Genomic DNA, 14,185 nt, shown 5'->3' with positions numbered 1-14,185 from the left:
CCTACCCTCTTGCATTCTGCAGGAGACTCCCTCAAATAGCAGCAATCTCCCTCTCTCCCTCATTAGTCTAGCAATCTCCCTCATTTCACTTATCCCTCATTACACTGTTACATTTTTTGAGGAAAAAATGAATGAGAGATAGATACAGGTACATTGAACCTGTACATTACCAAGTGCTTTAGCAAGTGCTTTGGAGCTCACCTACATTTGGATATAAGTAATTTAAAAAGATTCCTCTCAGATGTAGCAGTACACACTGAGAAACCACCTGAGAAACACAGGGGGTTATTCTAGTTCATTCTTTCTGACAAAATCCTTCTTAGATGGACAAAACCATTTGCACTGCGGGTGGGGCAGATGTAACTTGTGCAGAGAGAATTAGATTTGGGTGGGGTTTTTCTTCAAAGTGAGATCTATAGTGCAGTGTAAAATCATGCAGTCAGTATTTTCCCTGCACAGAAACAAAAAAACTCACCCAAATCTAATTCTCTCTGCACATGTTACATCTTCCCCCCTGCAGTGCACATGGTTTTGTCCATCTAAGAAGGATTTTGTCAGAAAGAATGAACTAGAATAAACCCCACAGTCTTTAACACAGTCTTTAACACAGTCTTTAACACAGTCTTTAACCCAGGCATTCCCAACCACGGTCCTCAATGCACACCAACAGTGCAGGTTTTAGTGATATCCAGGCTTTAGCACAGATGGTTTAATCAGAATCCCTCAGATACTAATTAAGTCACCTGTGCTCAAGCCTGGATATCTACAAAACCTGCACTGTTGGTGTGCCTTGAGGACCGTGGTTCGGAATGCCTGCTTTAACCCTTGAATTCCATTTCACTCTATTGTCCCAAAATAAATCATTTTTGTTCTTAGGAAAATGACTCTTCTGAGTTTACGGAAAGTTTGCACCTTGCAGTTAGCCTCCTCCTTTCCCTCTATGCTTTACAGTTCCTTAGACAAAACTGAAGACTATGTTTAGAGAATCAAGAAAGAATGATTTGTTTGGCTGTTATGCTATTATTTTGCTAGCTTGTATGGGATAAGGTCACTAGGTAGACCCTTTTAAGGTCGACATGCATTGGACCGACCACTGAAGGTTGACAGGCTGAAATAGATCAACATGGCATGGTCGACAGTCTAAGGTCAACATGAGTTTTCCCCCCAAAAATTTTTAGTGCGCTATTTCGTGCCCTACGTCCCCCTAGGGCATGGAGGGAGAATGGAGTCATTTGTCGGGCGCAGCGAGGCACTGTGCCCATAGGCGAATCTAAGGGCTGGTCCGGGGGTGAACCGGACCACCCATTAGACCGCCAGCCGCATAAAATTTAAAGAAATGACAGCCGGTCAGAGAGAGCTGTGTGCTGCCTGGCTGTATAGTAAGGGAATTGCTCGTTGCCAAGGGGGAGTGACTATGAGACAGCCACTGGACACACCTTTAAAGAAATGACAGCCGGGCAGAGAGAGCTGTGTGCTGCCTGGCTGTAGTCTAAGCAGAAGCATCAATATTTCCAGTTCTCCCTCTGGACTGTCGGCAGCCAATCAGGAGCGGCATTGGTGGTATTGGTAGCCGCTCCTGATTGGCTGCCAGACCGCAAGCTCCTATTGGCTCGCGGTCCAGCGGCAGGAGTACTAAATAATATCTATGCTCCTTCTTAGACCACAGCCTGGGCAGCGCACAGTTCTCTCTGCCCGGCTGTCATTTCTTTAAATTAGGTGCGTCCAGCGGCTCACTCCCCCTTGGCAATAAGTTATTTCCCTCCCCCCCCTTGGCAATGAGCAATTTCCCTCCCTCCCTTGGCAACAAGCAATTCCATCCCCCCTTGGCAACAAGCAATTCCACCCCCCCCCCCCTGTCCTTTAGCAACGAGCAATATCACTCCCCTTTGCAATGAGCATTTAACTCCCTCTTGGCAACAAGCAAGTATTCCGGCTTGGCATTGAGCATGAAGCCCCCCTGGCATTGAGCATGAATGCCCTAGCAATGACCACGAAGGTAAGTGGCACTTATGTGTATGGGCATTACAGTTTGTTATATAGTATGTAATGGGCATCATGATGTGTGGCACAATGTGTAATGAATGTTACGGAGTTTGCTAAAATGTGTAATGGGCATTATGGTGTGTGGTCTAAAGTGTGATGCCACGCCTCCTTCCCAGGATGTCACGCCCAGTTTTTGTTGCGCTGCTTTGCCGCACAAAGATCCGCCCTGCTTGTGTATTTGGATCCGGGACCACCCATTACCATAACTTTAGATTCCCGTATGACTGTGCCTGAAGCAGGGCGAGCGCAGCGGTACATTTTGACAGTGTCTATGTTGACATTCGGGATAAAAAAACGTGGAAAAACTCATGTCAACCTGTTGACTGTCGACCTTGCCATTATCGACCTAATGCTTGTGTCAACCTTCCTACCCTGTAGACTTTAGCAATGTCGACCTATATCAGGTGTTGATCTAATGCCTGTCGACCTTCAATATGACCCAATGACCAATACCCCATCCAGCTTGCCTACTGCACCAGGTATAGGATGCAAAAAAATTCTTTTTGGACAAAAATATTGTAAAAAGTAGCTTATATGTTCTAATGACTAATGCTATTATGATGTTAGCAGTGGGGGTCAGGTCCAAAAAGCGTCCTTTTGAGAGTTTGACAAATTGGGGAATACCTCAGCCTCAGCATATACATGTTTATGTATTATGCTAACTACAGTTTCCACATGGTTACAGGAAGTGGCGGCTCCTACCTCTTTCAGGGAGGGGGCACCCCCCTCCCCCTGTCACCGCCGCTGCCTTCAGGGCACCGGTCCCTGTCCTATGATGACAGGCGCCGGGACCGGCGCATGCGCAGTACAACCATATGTACTGCGCATATGGCCAGCTTCTATGGGCTGCTTCGGCAGCAGCCCATAGAAGTAATCATGGTCCTGCGCCCGTACAATATAAGTTACAGGCACCGGGACCAGCGCCTGCGCAGTACCGATATAGGTACTGCGCATGCACATTTGCTGTTTTTGCACTGCAGCCCGCAGCAAGGCATCCCGGAGGGAGGTAACGCCTCCCAATGGGACTGCCTTTGTGACTGGAAGGTCGGACTTCCAATAGGGGGGGGCTGTAGCCCTGCAGCCGATAGGTAAAAACCGCCATTAGTAACAGGTAGTTATACTAATGTAACAAACTACATTTATTTTGTGTGGCTGCTGTTTTGCTTTATGTAGTTTTAGTGCCATCTAGTGCTGGCACATAATAATACATGTACTGTAGAATAAAGTGATGTTAACACAATTGAAGTCTTCCCTATTTTAGGCCTGGCCATGAATTACGGTTTCTGGGGCAGATGTATGAAGCCTTTAAAAATAGTTCAACGCAAAAGTGATAAACATCCATCCAATCAACTCATAACTGTCATTTTTCAAACACTGCCTATAACATGGCAGTTGGGGGCTGATTTGGCTGGACCTTTATCCATACCTCCCAACTTTCTAACTGCTGAAGCCGGGACTTCTAAATCTGGGGCATGACGTATGCCCACGATGCTTTTGCGAGGCCACGCCCCTGTTGTCACTGCTATGCGAGCCTGGCAAGCGGCTTTGTGAGCCGCTGGCCATGCCCACACCCCCTCTGCGCAATTCCCCGCTGTGCTGCTCAGGAGAGCAGGCCGGGCGGGAAGGACTGCCATCTCCTCCTGCCCTACCCCACTCGGATGGGACCGTCCCAAATAAAGGAGATGGTCCAGCGAAAATCGGGACAGTTGGCAGGTATGCTTTATCACCTTCATGTTTATCTCTTTTTAAGACTTAATACATCTGCCCCAATGGCTGTAAACCTGGACGGCACTACCATTGGGCAGTTAGGCTCTCTGGAGCATGCGTCATGATCGAGATCATACAATGACATAGTACCAATGGATTCACACATAAAGAATAGTATAGAACAGTGGTCAGGGAACTCGGTCCTCATTACCCCACACAGTGCATGTTTTGCTGGTAACCCAGCAGGTGCACAGGTGTACTAATTACTCAGACACATTTTATAAGGTCCGCAGGTGGAGTTAATTATTTCACTTGTGATTCTGTGAGGAGACCTGCAAACAGGGCCGCCGAGAAGGGGGTGCGGAGTGGGCCCCACCACTATGGCATAGGGTAGGGCCCAGGCTGCTGATTCCTCTGTCCTTTCAGTGACATTGGGAGCAGGGCCGGCCCTACCATTACATCGGGCGGCGGGTAAGCGTTTGCTTACAAGAGCAAGGTGCCGCCGGGATTCAGATATCAGCAACCCGACTGGACATGCAGAGAAGCAGGAAAAGTGGCATCATGGGAATTGTGGTTCATTTTTTACTGCTCAGATGCTGAGCAGTTAAAGATAAACTACAAATCCCATGATGCCATTGAGTCCTGTTCTGAGAGAGAGAGACGGAACACTGACTGACTCACACCCTTGAGGGCTGAAGAAGTTGAACATTGCCGCATACCTCCCAACTGTCACGATTTTAGAGGGACAGTCCCGATTTTCGGGTCCTGTCCCTCTGTCCCACCCGCGGCAGGCATTGTCCCGCTGCGGGGGATGGCAGTTGGGAGACCCCCCAATCTAGTAGAATAGACGCTGTGCGCATGCGCACAGCGTCTATTCTCGTATGAAAATGAGGTCGCGGCTAATTAACATAAGCCGCACCCTCATTTGCATACACCCGCCCCCTTTTCGGACGAAGCCTCGCGAGTGTCCCTATTTGTTGAGGTCAAAAGTTGGGAGGTATGTTGCCGGAATGTTTATTTACACTTGAGATAAGGCTGTTAATTTTGTAAAAAAGACTTTCTTCAACACTGACAGGGTAATGATCCTTTATCATCTATTTAAAAAAAAAGTAAATACACACCAGCTTGTTTTGTATTCATGTCACTTATTTTATATAATGCAATTAAAGTTTAATGCAATATATATATATATATATGTATATATATATATGTGTATGTATGTATGTATGTATGTATGTATGCTTATATATATATATATAGATGTTTGTTTATTATGGGGGGGGGGCTGTCTATCTGTTCAGTCCCGGGCCCCACAATTTCTACTGGCAGCCCTGCCTGCAAAACATGCACTGCGTGGGGTAATGAGGACCGAGTTTCCTGACCACTGGTATAGACCGTATATGGGGTATTTCTGGAGCTAATTAGAAGGTAACAGCCAGGGACAGCTCTACCATTAGACAAATATAGGAACCTGCCTAATGCACCAGGATCTAGTAGGGCACCTGCGAGTTTACCTATTACAAAATTAAGGATATCTATGAGGAAGACATCCTTGTTGTACTTAATTCAAGTGGCAGCTGTGGAACTCACCCCCTCCACACTTTCACTTGAGGGTCTGGAAAATGGTGGTAGTGTGGGGCTGGGGAACCAAATGGTTGAAGTTTTGCCTAAGGTGCAGGGATGCTACAGCATACTGCAGCGTCCAAAGCTCTTCTTGCATCAACTACACGGACCCTCATCTCCAGCGCCGATGGATAAAATGTCAGCATAGCGTGTGAGGGCGCCGCAGTGGAAGGCTTCCTCCCTGCGCCGCATACTCACTGTGACACAGCATTTCCTCCACAACGCGTGATGTCACAACCCTTCCACCCGCCTCCTCTGCTGAAGAAGTCTGTCTCTTGGTGTAAAGTCCCAGGCCAGGGGCAGGCAAAGGTTTAGGAGCTTCGTAATGGCATCCGCCCCGACTGACTTTTATCAACATGGATTGGCAGCCTAGAGCAGTGTCAGACATAGCGTACATCCAAGGTTCCCCACACTGCGCACATATTGCCCCAGCCTGCACACTCTACCACTACCTGGCCAGCAGCAGCAGGGCAAAGCAATGCTGTGACTCGCAGGTGGGAAAAGGACAGGGCCTAAAATATGCACTAGCTATCACTAGATTTTAGGTAAAATATGCAATAACCAGTGACAATGGGCAAAATATGCAAATGCATATGCAGATATGCAAATAATCCTGTCTCTACTCATATACAATATCTGGTGCCATATTGGTTAGATAATGAAGTTTTCCTAGAAGATCTGTTTTGTTGCCTGCTCAGTAGTGTGCTCCACTACTAACACAATCTAGTAGATACTAGGCCAGTGGTTCCCAACCCTGGTCCTCAAGTACTCCCAACAGTGCACGTTTTGAAGGTCTCCACACAGAATCACAGGTGAGATAATTAGCTCCACCTGTGATCTTTTCAAATGTGCCTGAATAATGAGTGCACCTGTCGTGTGACCTGGAATACGTGCACTGTTGGGGGTACTTGAGGACCAGGGTTGGGAACCACTGTACTAGGCAATAGAGCCCTAAATACACACTATACAATAACTGGGCCATTCCGATTGGTTCTGGGCTGCTCAGACTGATGATCTCAGTATGTAAGCAGCACTCAATGGCCACGTGCACCATCGTTGCCAACTAAGCCGATTTGCAAAGGCTAACTCCTCCCCTATCCAAGATTACCCAGAAGCCTAATGTGCAAGAGGAGCAAGTACAGATGTGTTAGCATAGGTCTAGCCTCATTGCATGTTAAACAGCCCTTCTAGTCGCGTCATGGCCCAGAAGAGGAGTATAAGCGATAAGCAAATTCTTCTGAATTTGGGTTAGCTCTTTCAGTTGCTCTATAGCCCTGTACACATGGGGCAACTGCAGGCCATGCTGAGCGAAGTGCTGAGTATAGTCAGTGCAAGCACTGTTTATCTCTGCGGGTGATAGCAACGCATGGGACTGCGGATCGCCGGGGCCATACACACCGATCCATGCTTCATTTCTAAGCGATCCAGTCACATCGCTTAAAAATGGGGTTACACTCGCCCCATGTGTATGCTCCTTATGTTTCATTTTTGTTCTTATTTGCAATTGATTGAATTGAAAAGTATTATTTTTGTTTCATAAAGAAAACCTAAATATATTTTATTAAGTACAGTACATATAGTGCAAACAGTGTAGCACAAACTAAATCCAACAAGAATATTCTGCAGTTGTATGCATTAGTCTTGAACACAAATGAGGAAAGTGTCTTTTTTTTTTGTCTACTGTATTGTCCCTGAAGAGGTTACTGGGGCGTGGCCTCACTGTATTGTCCCTGAAGAGGATACTGGGGCGTGGCCTCACTGTATTGTCCCTGAAGAGGATACTGGGGCGTGGCCTCACTGTATTGTCCCTGAAGAGGATACTGGGGCGTGGCCTCACTGTATTGTCCCTGAAGAGGTTACTGGGGCGTGGCCTCACTGTATTGTCCCTGAAGAGGTTACTGGGGCGTGGCCTCACTGTATTGTCCCTGAAGAGGTTACTGGGGCGTAGCCTCACTGTATTGTCCCTGAAGAGGTTACTGGGGCGTGGCCTCACTGTATTGTCCCTGAAGAGGTTACTGTTGCTTTAACTGTTTATCAGGAAGGTTAGTCTGTGAATTAAATCCACCCAAACACGCAAATAGTGCAGAACAAGTTACAATGTATCTGACTGATGCTAGACTGTATTTTGCATGTTATGCATGGTAATAACAATAAAGTGCATTGTATCGTACATTGTGTCATTATGATGATGTTCTTACTAATCGCCAGACATTTCTTGTTGATAAAGGGAGAACTGCGCTGTCGGGGCGGTGGTCCTATTGAAGTATATGATTTTGTGACCAGAAAAGAAACTTCTTATACAGCAAAGAAAAATGCATTTATCCCACCCCAGCTGGGTGGTCACGGCGGTGCTGACTACTACCTAATCAGCAGTTTCATTGCTGCAGTCGCAGTAAGTATGTCTTCTAACTATTAAGTGTACCATTACCTTCACTTAACCAACAATAATGAGAATACAGCCTATCACTTCATTGGAAACTTCTAACTATAAGGAGGTATGCACAGGGGTTAAACGACATTGGAGGTGGTCACTTTTGGGTGCCAGCACTAAAGGGGGCACCTCTCCTCTGTTGTCTTAGCCTCCACTGTCCCTTAGCAGTAAGCACCCAAAGCCGCGGCTGTCCATATACCTGCTCTTTGATCCTGCAGTTCTACACTCTGGTCCAGGGTCAGGCTGGTCACCGCACTGGCAGTCACATGACTTAAGGCCCCCATACACTAGTGAGATTTGGTCCGATTTGACCCGATTCTGGTGGATCGGGCCAATAAATCTGAGCAAGGGCCGGATTCTGTTTGGTTCGGTCCCCCGCGCGTTTGCATGGTGGATCGATATGAAGCACTGCGCATATTTGCTTATGCACATGTGCAGGGCTTCTGTGCAGGCGCCTTCGGAGACTTGCTTAGTCTCCATGGTGCTCGAACAGGTGGGGCGAGATGGAGACAGTCAGGGGGAGCGTACCCACTAAAACTAGGAAAAGCTGGGCGTCCCCATGTGAACGCAGGAGGGCACCTGCCTGCTGGGGGCGGGTGGCGGACGTCACAGGACCAGACTGACTTAGATTTGCGAGCTCTGTAGAAATCATTTGATGGTCGGCAACCATCGAATAAATTCGGGCCCGCACGTTAACCTGTGAATGGAAGTTTAAGCTAAACATCCATTCGCAGTGCGGCGGGGAAATGCACTGGGTGCGGGGGTGGGCATTCGCGTGCCCAGCAGGTGGCATTACTAAGCAGTGGCTCACTAAGCAGCACTACCATAACCCTATTTATTCTTATTGGAGGTAGCCACCCTCTTACAAGTAGGTAGGTATGAGCCACCGCTGCCGTTATTTGAAAGAGAGAGAGAAAAAATATTTTCCAATAGAACTTCCGTCTTAATAAATGTACCCCTACATCTAATAGTTATGGAAAGTAGAAACTACTGAACAGTAAGTACATAAAGGCGGGCAAACAGAAATCTACACTGTTGTGTAAAAATAAACCAGGGTTGCCGACTTTTAAAAGCCCGGAGAGGAGACTTTCAGCAGGAGCTCGGGTGCGGGGCTTAAACGTGACATTAAGCCCCACCCCATGAAGGAAAGTTACTTAGTTTGCCTATCTCCGTGGAGGGGCAGGGCTAAATGACGCGATTATGACGCTTTAGCCCCGCCCCCTCCCCGGAGATATGCTAACATAAGGTAATTTAAATGCCGCGGTCGGGGGGGGGGGGGGGTCCCCCAGAATCCGGGAGGGTTGGCCACCTTTCTGGGGGGCCGGGAGGGTGACCCGATTTTCGGGACCCTCCCGGCCATTTCGGGAGGGTAGGCAACCCTGAAATAAACATTTCCAATATTTGTGGGCTACATGCAAAAGCAGCCAGTATTTGCCATGCATACAATTTAATGTATTTACACCCCTTGCATTGCAACATGGTTTGCCCCCAGTTACTTGCTCTTTCTTACCTTATTCCTAAATCACAATGCGGCTCTGTGTCCGTGTGTCTTGTCTAACTACCTCCTTCTCTTGGTCATTTAATTATTTATTTTCTGAGCAGCTATATACTGTACCTATCACCTCTGGAGTGAGGAGTCACGTTACACAGTATTAATGGTGACTCCTCTGTATAACCAGCACTGTAGGATCTATGGGCCTGCTTATGTAGTGCCCCTCCCTTATGAGGTACAATATATGCTGTCTGTCATTGCAATGAAGTACAACAAGTAAAGGTCAAGATATAATTATATTCTATAGACTTTATTTACTATATATTAGAGACTATGGGGGTATTCCCGATTGGGAAATATTGGCACTCACCTATTCAATGCTGCCATTAACGATAGCATTGAAGGGTGTCAGATCTATTTTATCGGAAATGGCTGTGGATTGTCAAATTCACAGCTGTTTTTGGACAATCCACGGGTTTGTGCTGATTTAAGGACTTTTCAGACACTTGACAGTCAGAACATTGAATTCCGACTGTCCAATTAAGATGGCCCGGGATTCCGACTGTCGGGATGTTATGTAAGTCGGAATCCTGGATTGACTACCCCCGTAAATCATGAAGAAAAACAAAGATATGGGGGGAGCGCTTAAAAATGAAAAAACTATAAAGATCAATTGGGTATCACATTTAGTATTGGGTAGCACTTTTTTTGTTTTGTTCACACTATCTCTGGACTCTGCAAGGTACTGCAGACACATTGTAACACTATAAATAAAGGATAATACTAATTATTATTAGTATTAGCCTTATTATTATTACTACCAAGTTATTAATTGGTGTTAAATTATGGTTTGTTGTTGCTTTCAACAGAATAATGATGCATCGCTAGTTCAGACTGGCCCAGATGAGACGCTGCGAAGTCACCTGCTGGTGTTCCAGGCGGAGAAAGCGAGGAGAGACGAAACGGTGGTGCATATAGGCAGCGATGGACAATAAGTGCCTGAAACATTTCAAATACTGCCAGAAGTGTCCTTTTATGCACTTGTATACTTGTTGTATTTTGGACGTTGATTTTAGTGTCCGCTAATTCATTCCTTTTGAAAATACTGATTGCTGATTTAAATTGGATTTATATTCTAGTATAACATGTACGTAGTTTCTTTTTGGTAAAGGGCCAAAAAAACAGAAGTTTTTTTACGATTAATCAAATCAATCAATCAATCACAAATGTGTAAGTTTACTGTTCTATACAGTGGTTAGAGTGAGGAGGTGGAACTCACGCCCCCCCCCCCCCCCCCCCCCAAATATGTCACAGCCAGGGTGCATGCTAGGGTGTTTGGCGTCTCCCTGTAAACTCTAAATTTATGGCCTATGTCCCATACCCATGAAAAGAATAATGCTCATTGCCAGGGGTTAAATGCGCAGTGCAAGGGGAAACATTACATATACAGTGCCAAGGGAGAAGTGTGTGCACTGCACTCACTGGGCGGTGAAGGAGACAGCCGGGCAGAGCGATGGAAACCCGACTGTCTCTTTCAGTGCAGGACAACAATTCGCTACTCCACGGCGAGGCTAAAATCAGGCAGCGACAGCTCCGATTGGCTTGCAAGTAACGCGCCGGGTGCGTCATTTTAAATGGCCGCGTTGCGGGTGGATGGACCTGCTCTAAGAGAGACAGCCGGGTTTCCACCACTCTGCCCGGCTGTCTCCTTAATATCAAAGCAGGCTGCAGACAGGGACAGACACATCGGGGCAAGATGACTGGACGGAGGTGGAACCGTTCCGCCTCCAATATAGAACTGACGGCATTAAGGCTTACTTTAACCCCTGGTTCTATAGATTCCCTTTACTATATGTAGCTGATATGCCCGGTTTCAACCGGGTGGAACATCTTACCCCTTTTAACGCCGTAGGAGTTTATAACCCATAGTATTCCTGCTTAGTGGGTACTACCAACTGTCACATTCTCAAAGAGCTCAATGGTGATTCATTCTGATTGGCTGTCCTTTAGCCATTTAGCTCCGAAACCGAATAAAACACCAATTTAATTTTGGACATGTACGGACAAAGAGGCATCATAAAAGTAAATTACACGTAATCCCTGTGGCTTCATTTTTGGGACCAACCAAAATACACGTCTGTGCCAAGGTGAACGTTTTATATCGCTAACACTTCATCATCAAGGCCATCGCCGGGCCAATCTCTTATTGGAGCGCCTGCACCCTGAAAGACATTCCTGACTCTCCACCAATTGGGGCAGATGTATTAAGCCTGGTGAAGAGATTAAGTGGAAGGTGATCACGCATCAGCCAATCAACTCCTAATACCCCTTTCACACAGAGAATGAGATTCCTGGGTGAAGCAGTTCCACCCTGGAATTTCTTTAAATACACAGGTAATGTTTCTGTGCGAAAGGGACGATTCGGGTCTTAAACTCCGGGTCTCCAACCCTGCAAAAGACCGGGAGTTTAAGATCCGGATTGACCCTTTGACACAGGTGAAAAACCCGTGTAATAGAGGAAATCTCCAGGTCTAAATTTTAGCGCTGGAGATTTCCTCTTCTATGTGAAGGGGGGTCTGACAGCGGTGGCCGAATAACCTAGTGATTGGAAAGCAGGGGAATTGCCGGGTTATTCAGCCGCTGCTGTGTGAAGCGGTGTAACTGTCTTTTTCTCAAACTTAGCTGATGGGCTGGTGCATTATCACCTTCCACTTTATCTCCACTTTGTTCTGGTTGGCTCGCAGCCTTGCGAGTCCACCACTCGCAACCCACACAGCCGCCCCCCCTCCCTCGCACAGCGCAATTACCTGCATGCATGCACATTGATGATTTGCATAATCATCCATTTGCAGCCTTGCCTGTGGGCACAAAATCATTCGATGTTCGCCAACCATCAAATTAATTTTCAAGCGCTCGCATTCTAAAGGTGGCCATACATCAGAAAGATATGGTACCCAGTCATACAATCTCAATTGATTGTAAGATGGATTTTATGCAGATTGTGTATCCAAAAACCACCAAGGACTGCCATGGAATTGAAGGAAAATTGGACACAATCATGAGCGCAATCGATCTTAAGATCGATCTTTCTGATGTATGGCCAGCATAAGACACCTCTTTGGTGTCTTTCCTCTGCGAGTGCCTGTACGGTAAGCAGGAGGGGCAGCTGATCCGCTGACGTCAGCTGCACGCCCCCGCTTCATCTGGGAATTACCATGAGAACGCAAATGAAACACTGGGCATTCCCATGGACGAATCCCCCGGCCCGCAACCCCCCCGCCTGCACTGCTATGTGCGAGCACCCAGCAAATAATCTATTCACTGTGGCCATTCGAACACAGCGGCTGCACATGCACATCATTGACTATGTGCGTGCACAGTCGCAAAACATCGCTCCCCTGCGCGAACAGGGGACTGGATCAATCAGAATAAGGCCCTTAATTTCTTCACCAGGCTTAATACATCTGCCCCAGTAATCTTTGTGTCCTCTCTAAATTGATAAATAAGCCCCTTTCACAAAATATAAATTTTTTGCAATTTTTACTCTTTTCTAATACTTTCATTAAATGTTTGTGATGTACTTAGTCAGACATGCACAACTTATAGGGCAATTCCATGGCAACCAAAGAAACAAATACAGGCCTTTATTCAGATCTGATTGCAGTACAAATTTGTTGGGAAAATGGGCAAAACCATGTGCACTGCAGGTGGGGCAGAGTAACATGTGCAGAGAGAGTTAGATTTGGGTGAGTTATTTTGTTTCTGTGCAGGGTAAATACTGGCTGAATTATTTGGGTTTCAGCACACCCCACCCAAATCTAACTATCTTTGCACAGATATCTGCTCAATGAAAAACAATGTTTTTCATTGTTCTTTTTTGAGCCGACAGGCGGTATGTCATGCCCTACCATCCACTAGGGCATGGAGGAAGAATAGAATAGTGTGCCGAGTTCAGTGAACCACTGTGCCCGAAGCATGGTGAGCGCAGTGAGCCATGCGAGGGGGTGCTGTGCACACATACGGTGTCCATGTCGACTATGTTGACATTCGGGACAAAAAGGAAAAAACCCATGTCGACCTTTTCACTGTCAACCTAGCCATTGTCGACACTATAGTATGTGTCAATCTTCCATCCATGTTGACCTATTTTAGATGTCAACCTAAGCCATTTCGACCTTCAGTGGTTGACCCAATGCATGTCGACCTTGGTTGATCGACCCAATGCCCATATCAGTTGCTATTATATCAGAACCGCAATCATGCATCTCTTTGTATTTGAGAACATTTGAGATTAATGGTGCCCAGACACGGTGCGTTAGCACCATGCGCTCCCGCGGGCATCTCATGCACATATTTTTTGTACTGCTCTCAGATCCAGCCCATAACGGGTGCAATCATCGCACTGTGTATGGGCACCTTAACAATAGGGCGTAGTCCTGTACACGCCCACATGGCTCTGGCCACACATCTCCAGTGGGGGGGGTCTCATTCTCTTAAACACCATACAATCAGCCATTTCTTCCCCTCTAAGTTCACCACAAAACTGTGAAGTCCACGTGCCTGTACTGGGGTTATGACCATACACACCTCTGAGGTAATGAATGTTCTCTACACCTCATCTGCTGTAATCAGGGAACCTCTTGTGTAATAGACCTGACATCATTTGTTTTAGGTTTGCAAATGTATAATTACAATAAACCTTAGAAATGCTCATTACCTGCTCAGTCCAGTCACTATTTGATGCTCTGTTTACCACATTGATAGTCAATGCCAGTGTTTGGCAGGTCTGAAGCATTTTGCTGTGCAGTGGTTCTTGCCATATCACTGGGCTCATTATGTAGCTCTTTGAAGAACTTACAGTTGACAACGGGACTCTAGGTCGCAAATGT

The 14,185-nt window shown here is 46.5% G+C and overlaps 1 protein-coding gene across 4 annotated transcripts in view; it reads left to right on the top strand.

Annotated features, from left to right (window-relative positions):
• The window catches only part of LOC146042838 (2,7-anhydro-N-acetylneuraminate hydratase-like), a 155,089-nt gene extending 141,077 nt beyond the window's left edge, over positions 1-14,012 (top strand). For all 4 annotated transcript variants that reach the window (XM_083163095.1, XM_083163094.1, XM_083163093.1 and 1 more), the window contains 2 exons: positions 7,601-7,765; positions 10,166-14,012. In XM_083163095.1, coding sequence (XP_083019221.1) covers positions 7,601-7,765; positions 10,166-10,291 — 291 coding nt within the window. In that variant the 3' untranslated portion in view covers positions 10,292-14,012. The remainder of the gene's footprint in view (positions 1-7,600; positions 7,766-10,165) is intronic.
• Positions 14,013-14,185: the final 173 nt, after the last annotated feature.

This window comes from Crinia signifera, chromosome 19 (genome assembly GCF_055691185.1).
Source record: "Crinia signifera chromosome 19, ASM5569118v1, whole genome shotgun sequence".
In the NCBI taxonomy this organism is placed as follows: domain Eukaryota; kingdom Metazoa; phylum Chordata; class Amphibia; order Anura; family Myobatrachidae; genus Crinia; species Crinia signifera.
Note: the sequence above shows the minus strand (reverse complement) of the source record. Positions and strands in the feature narration are given on the sequence as shown.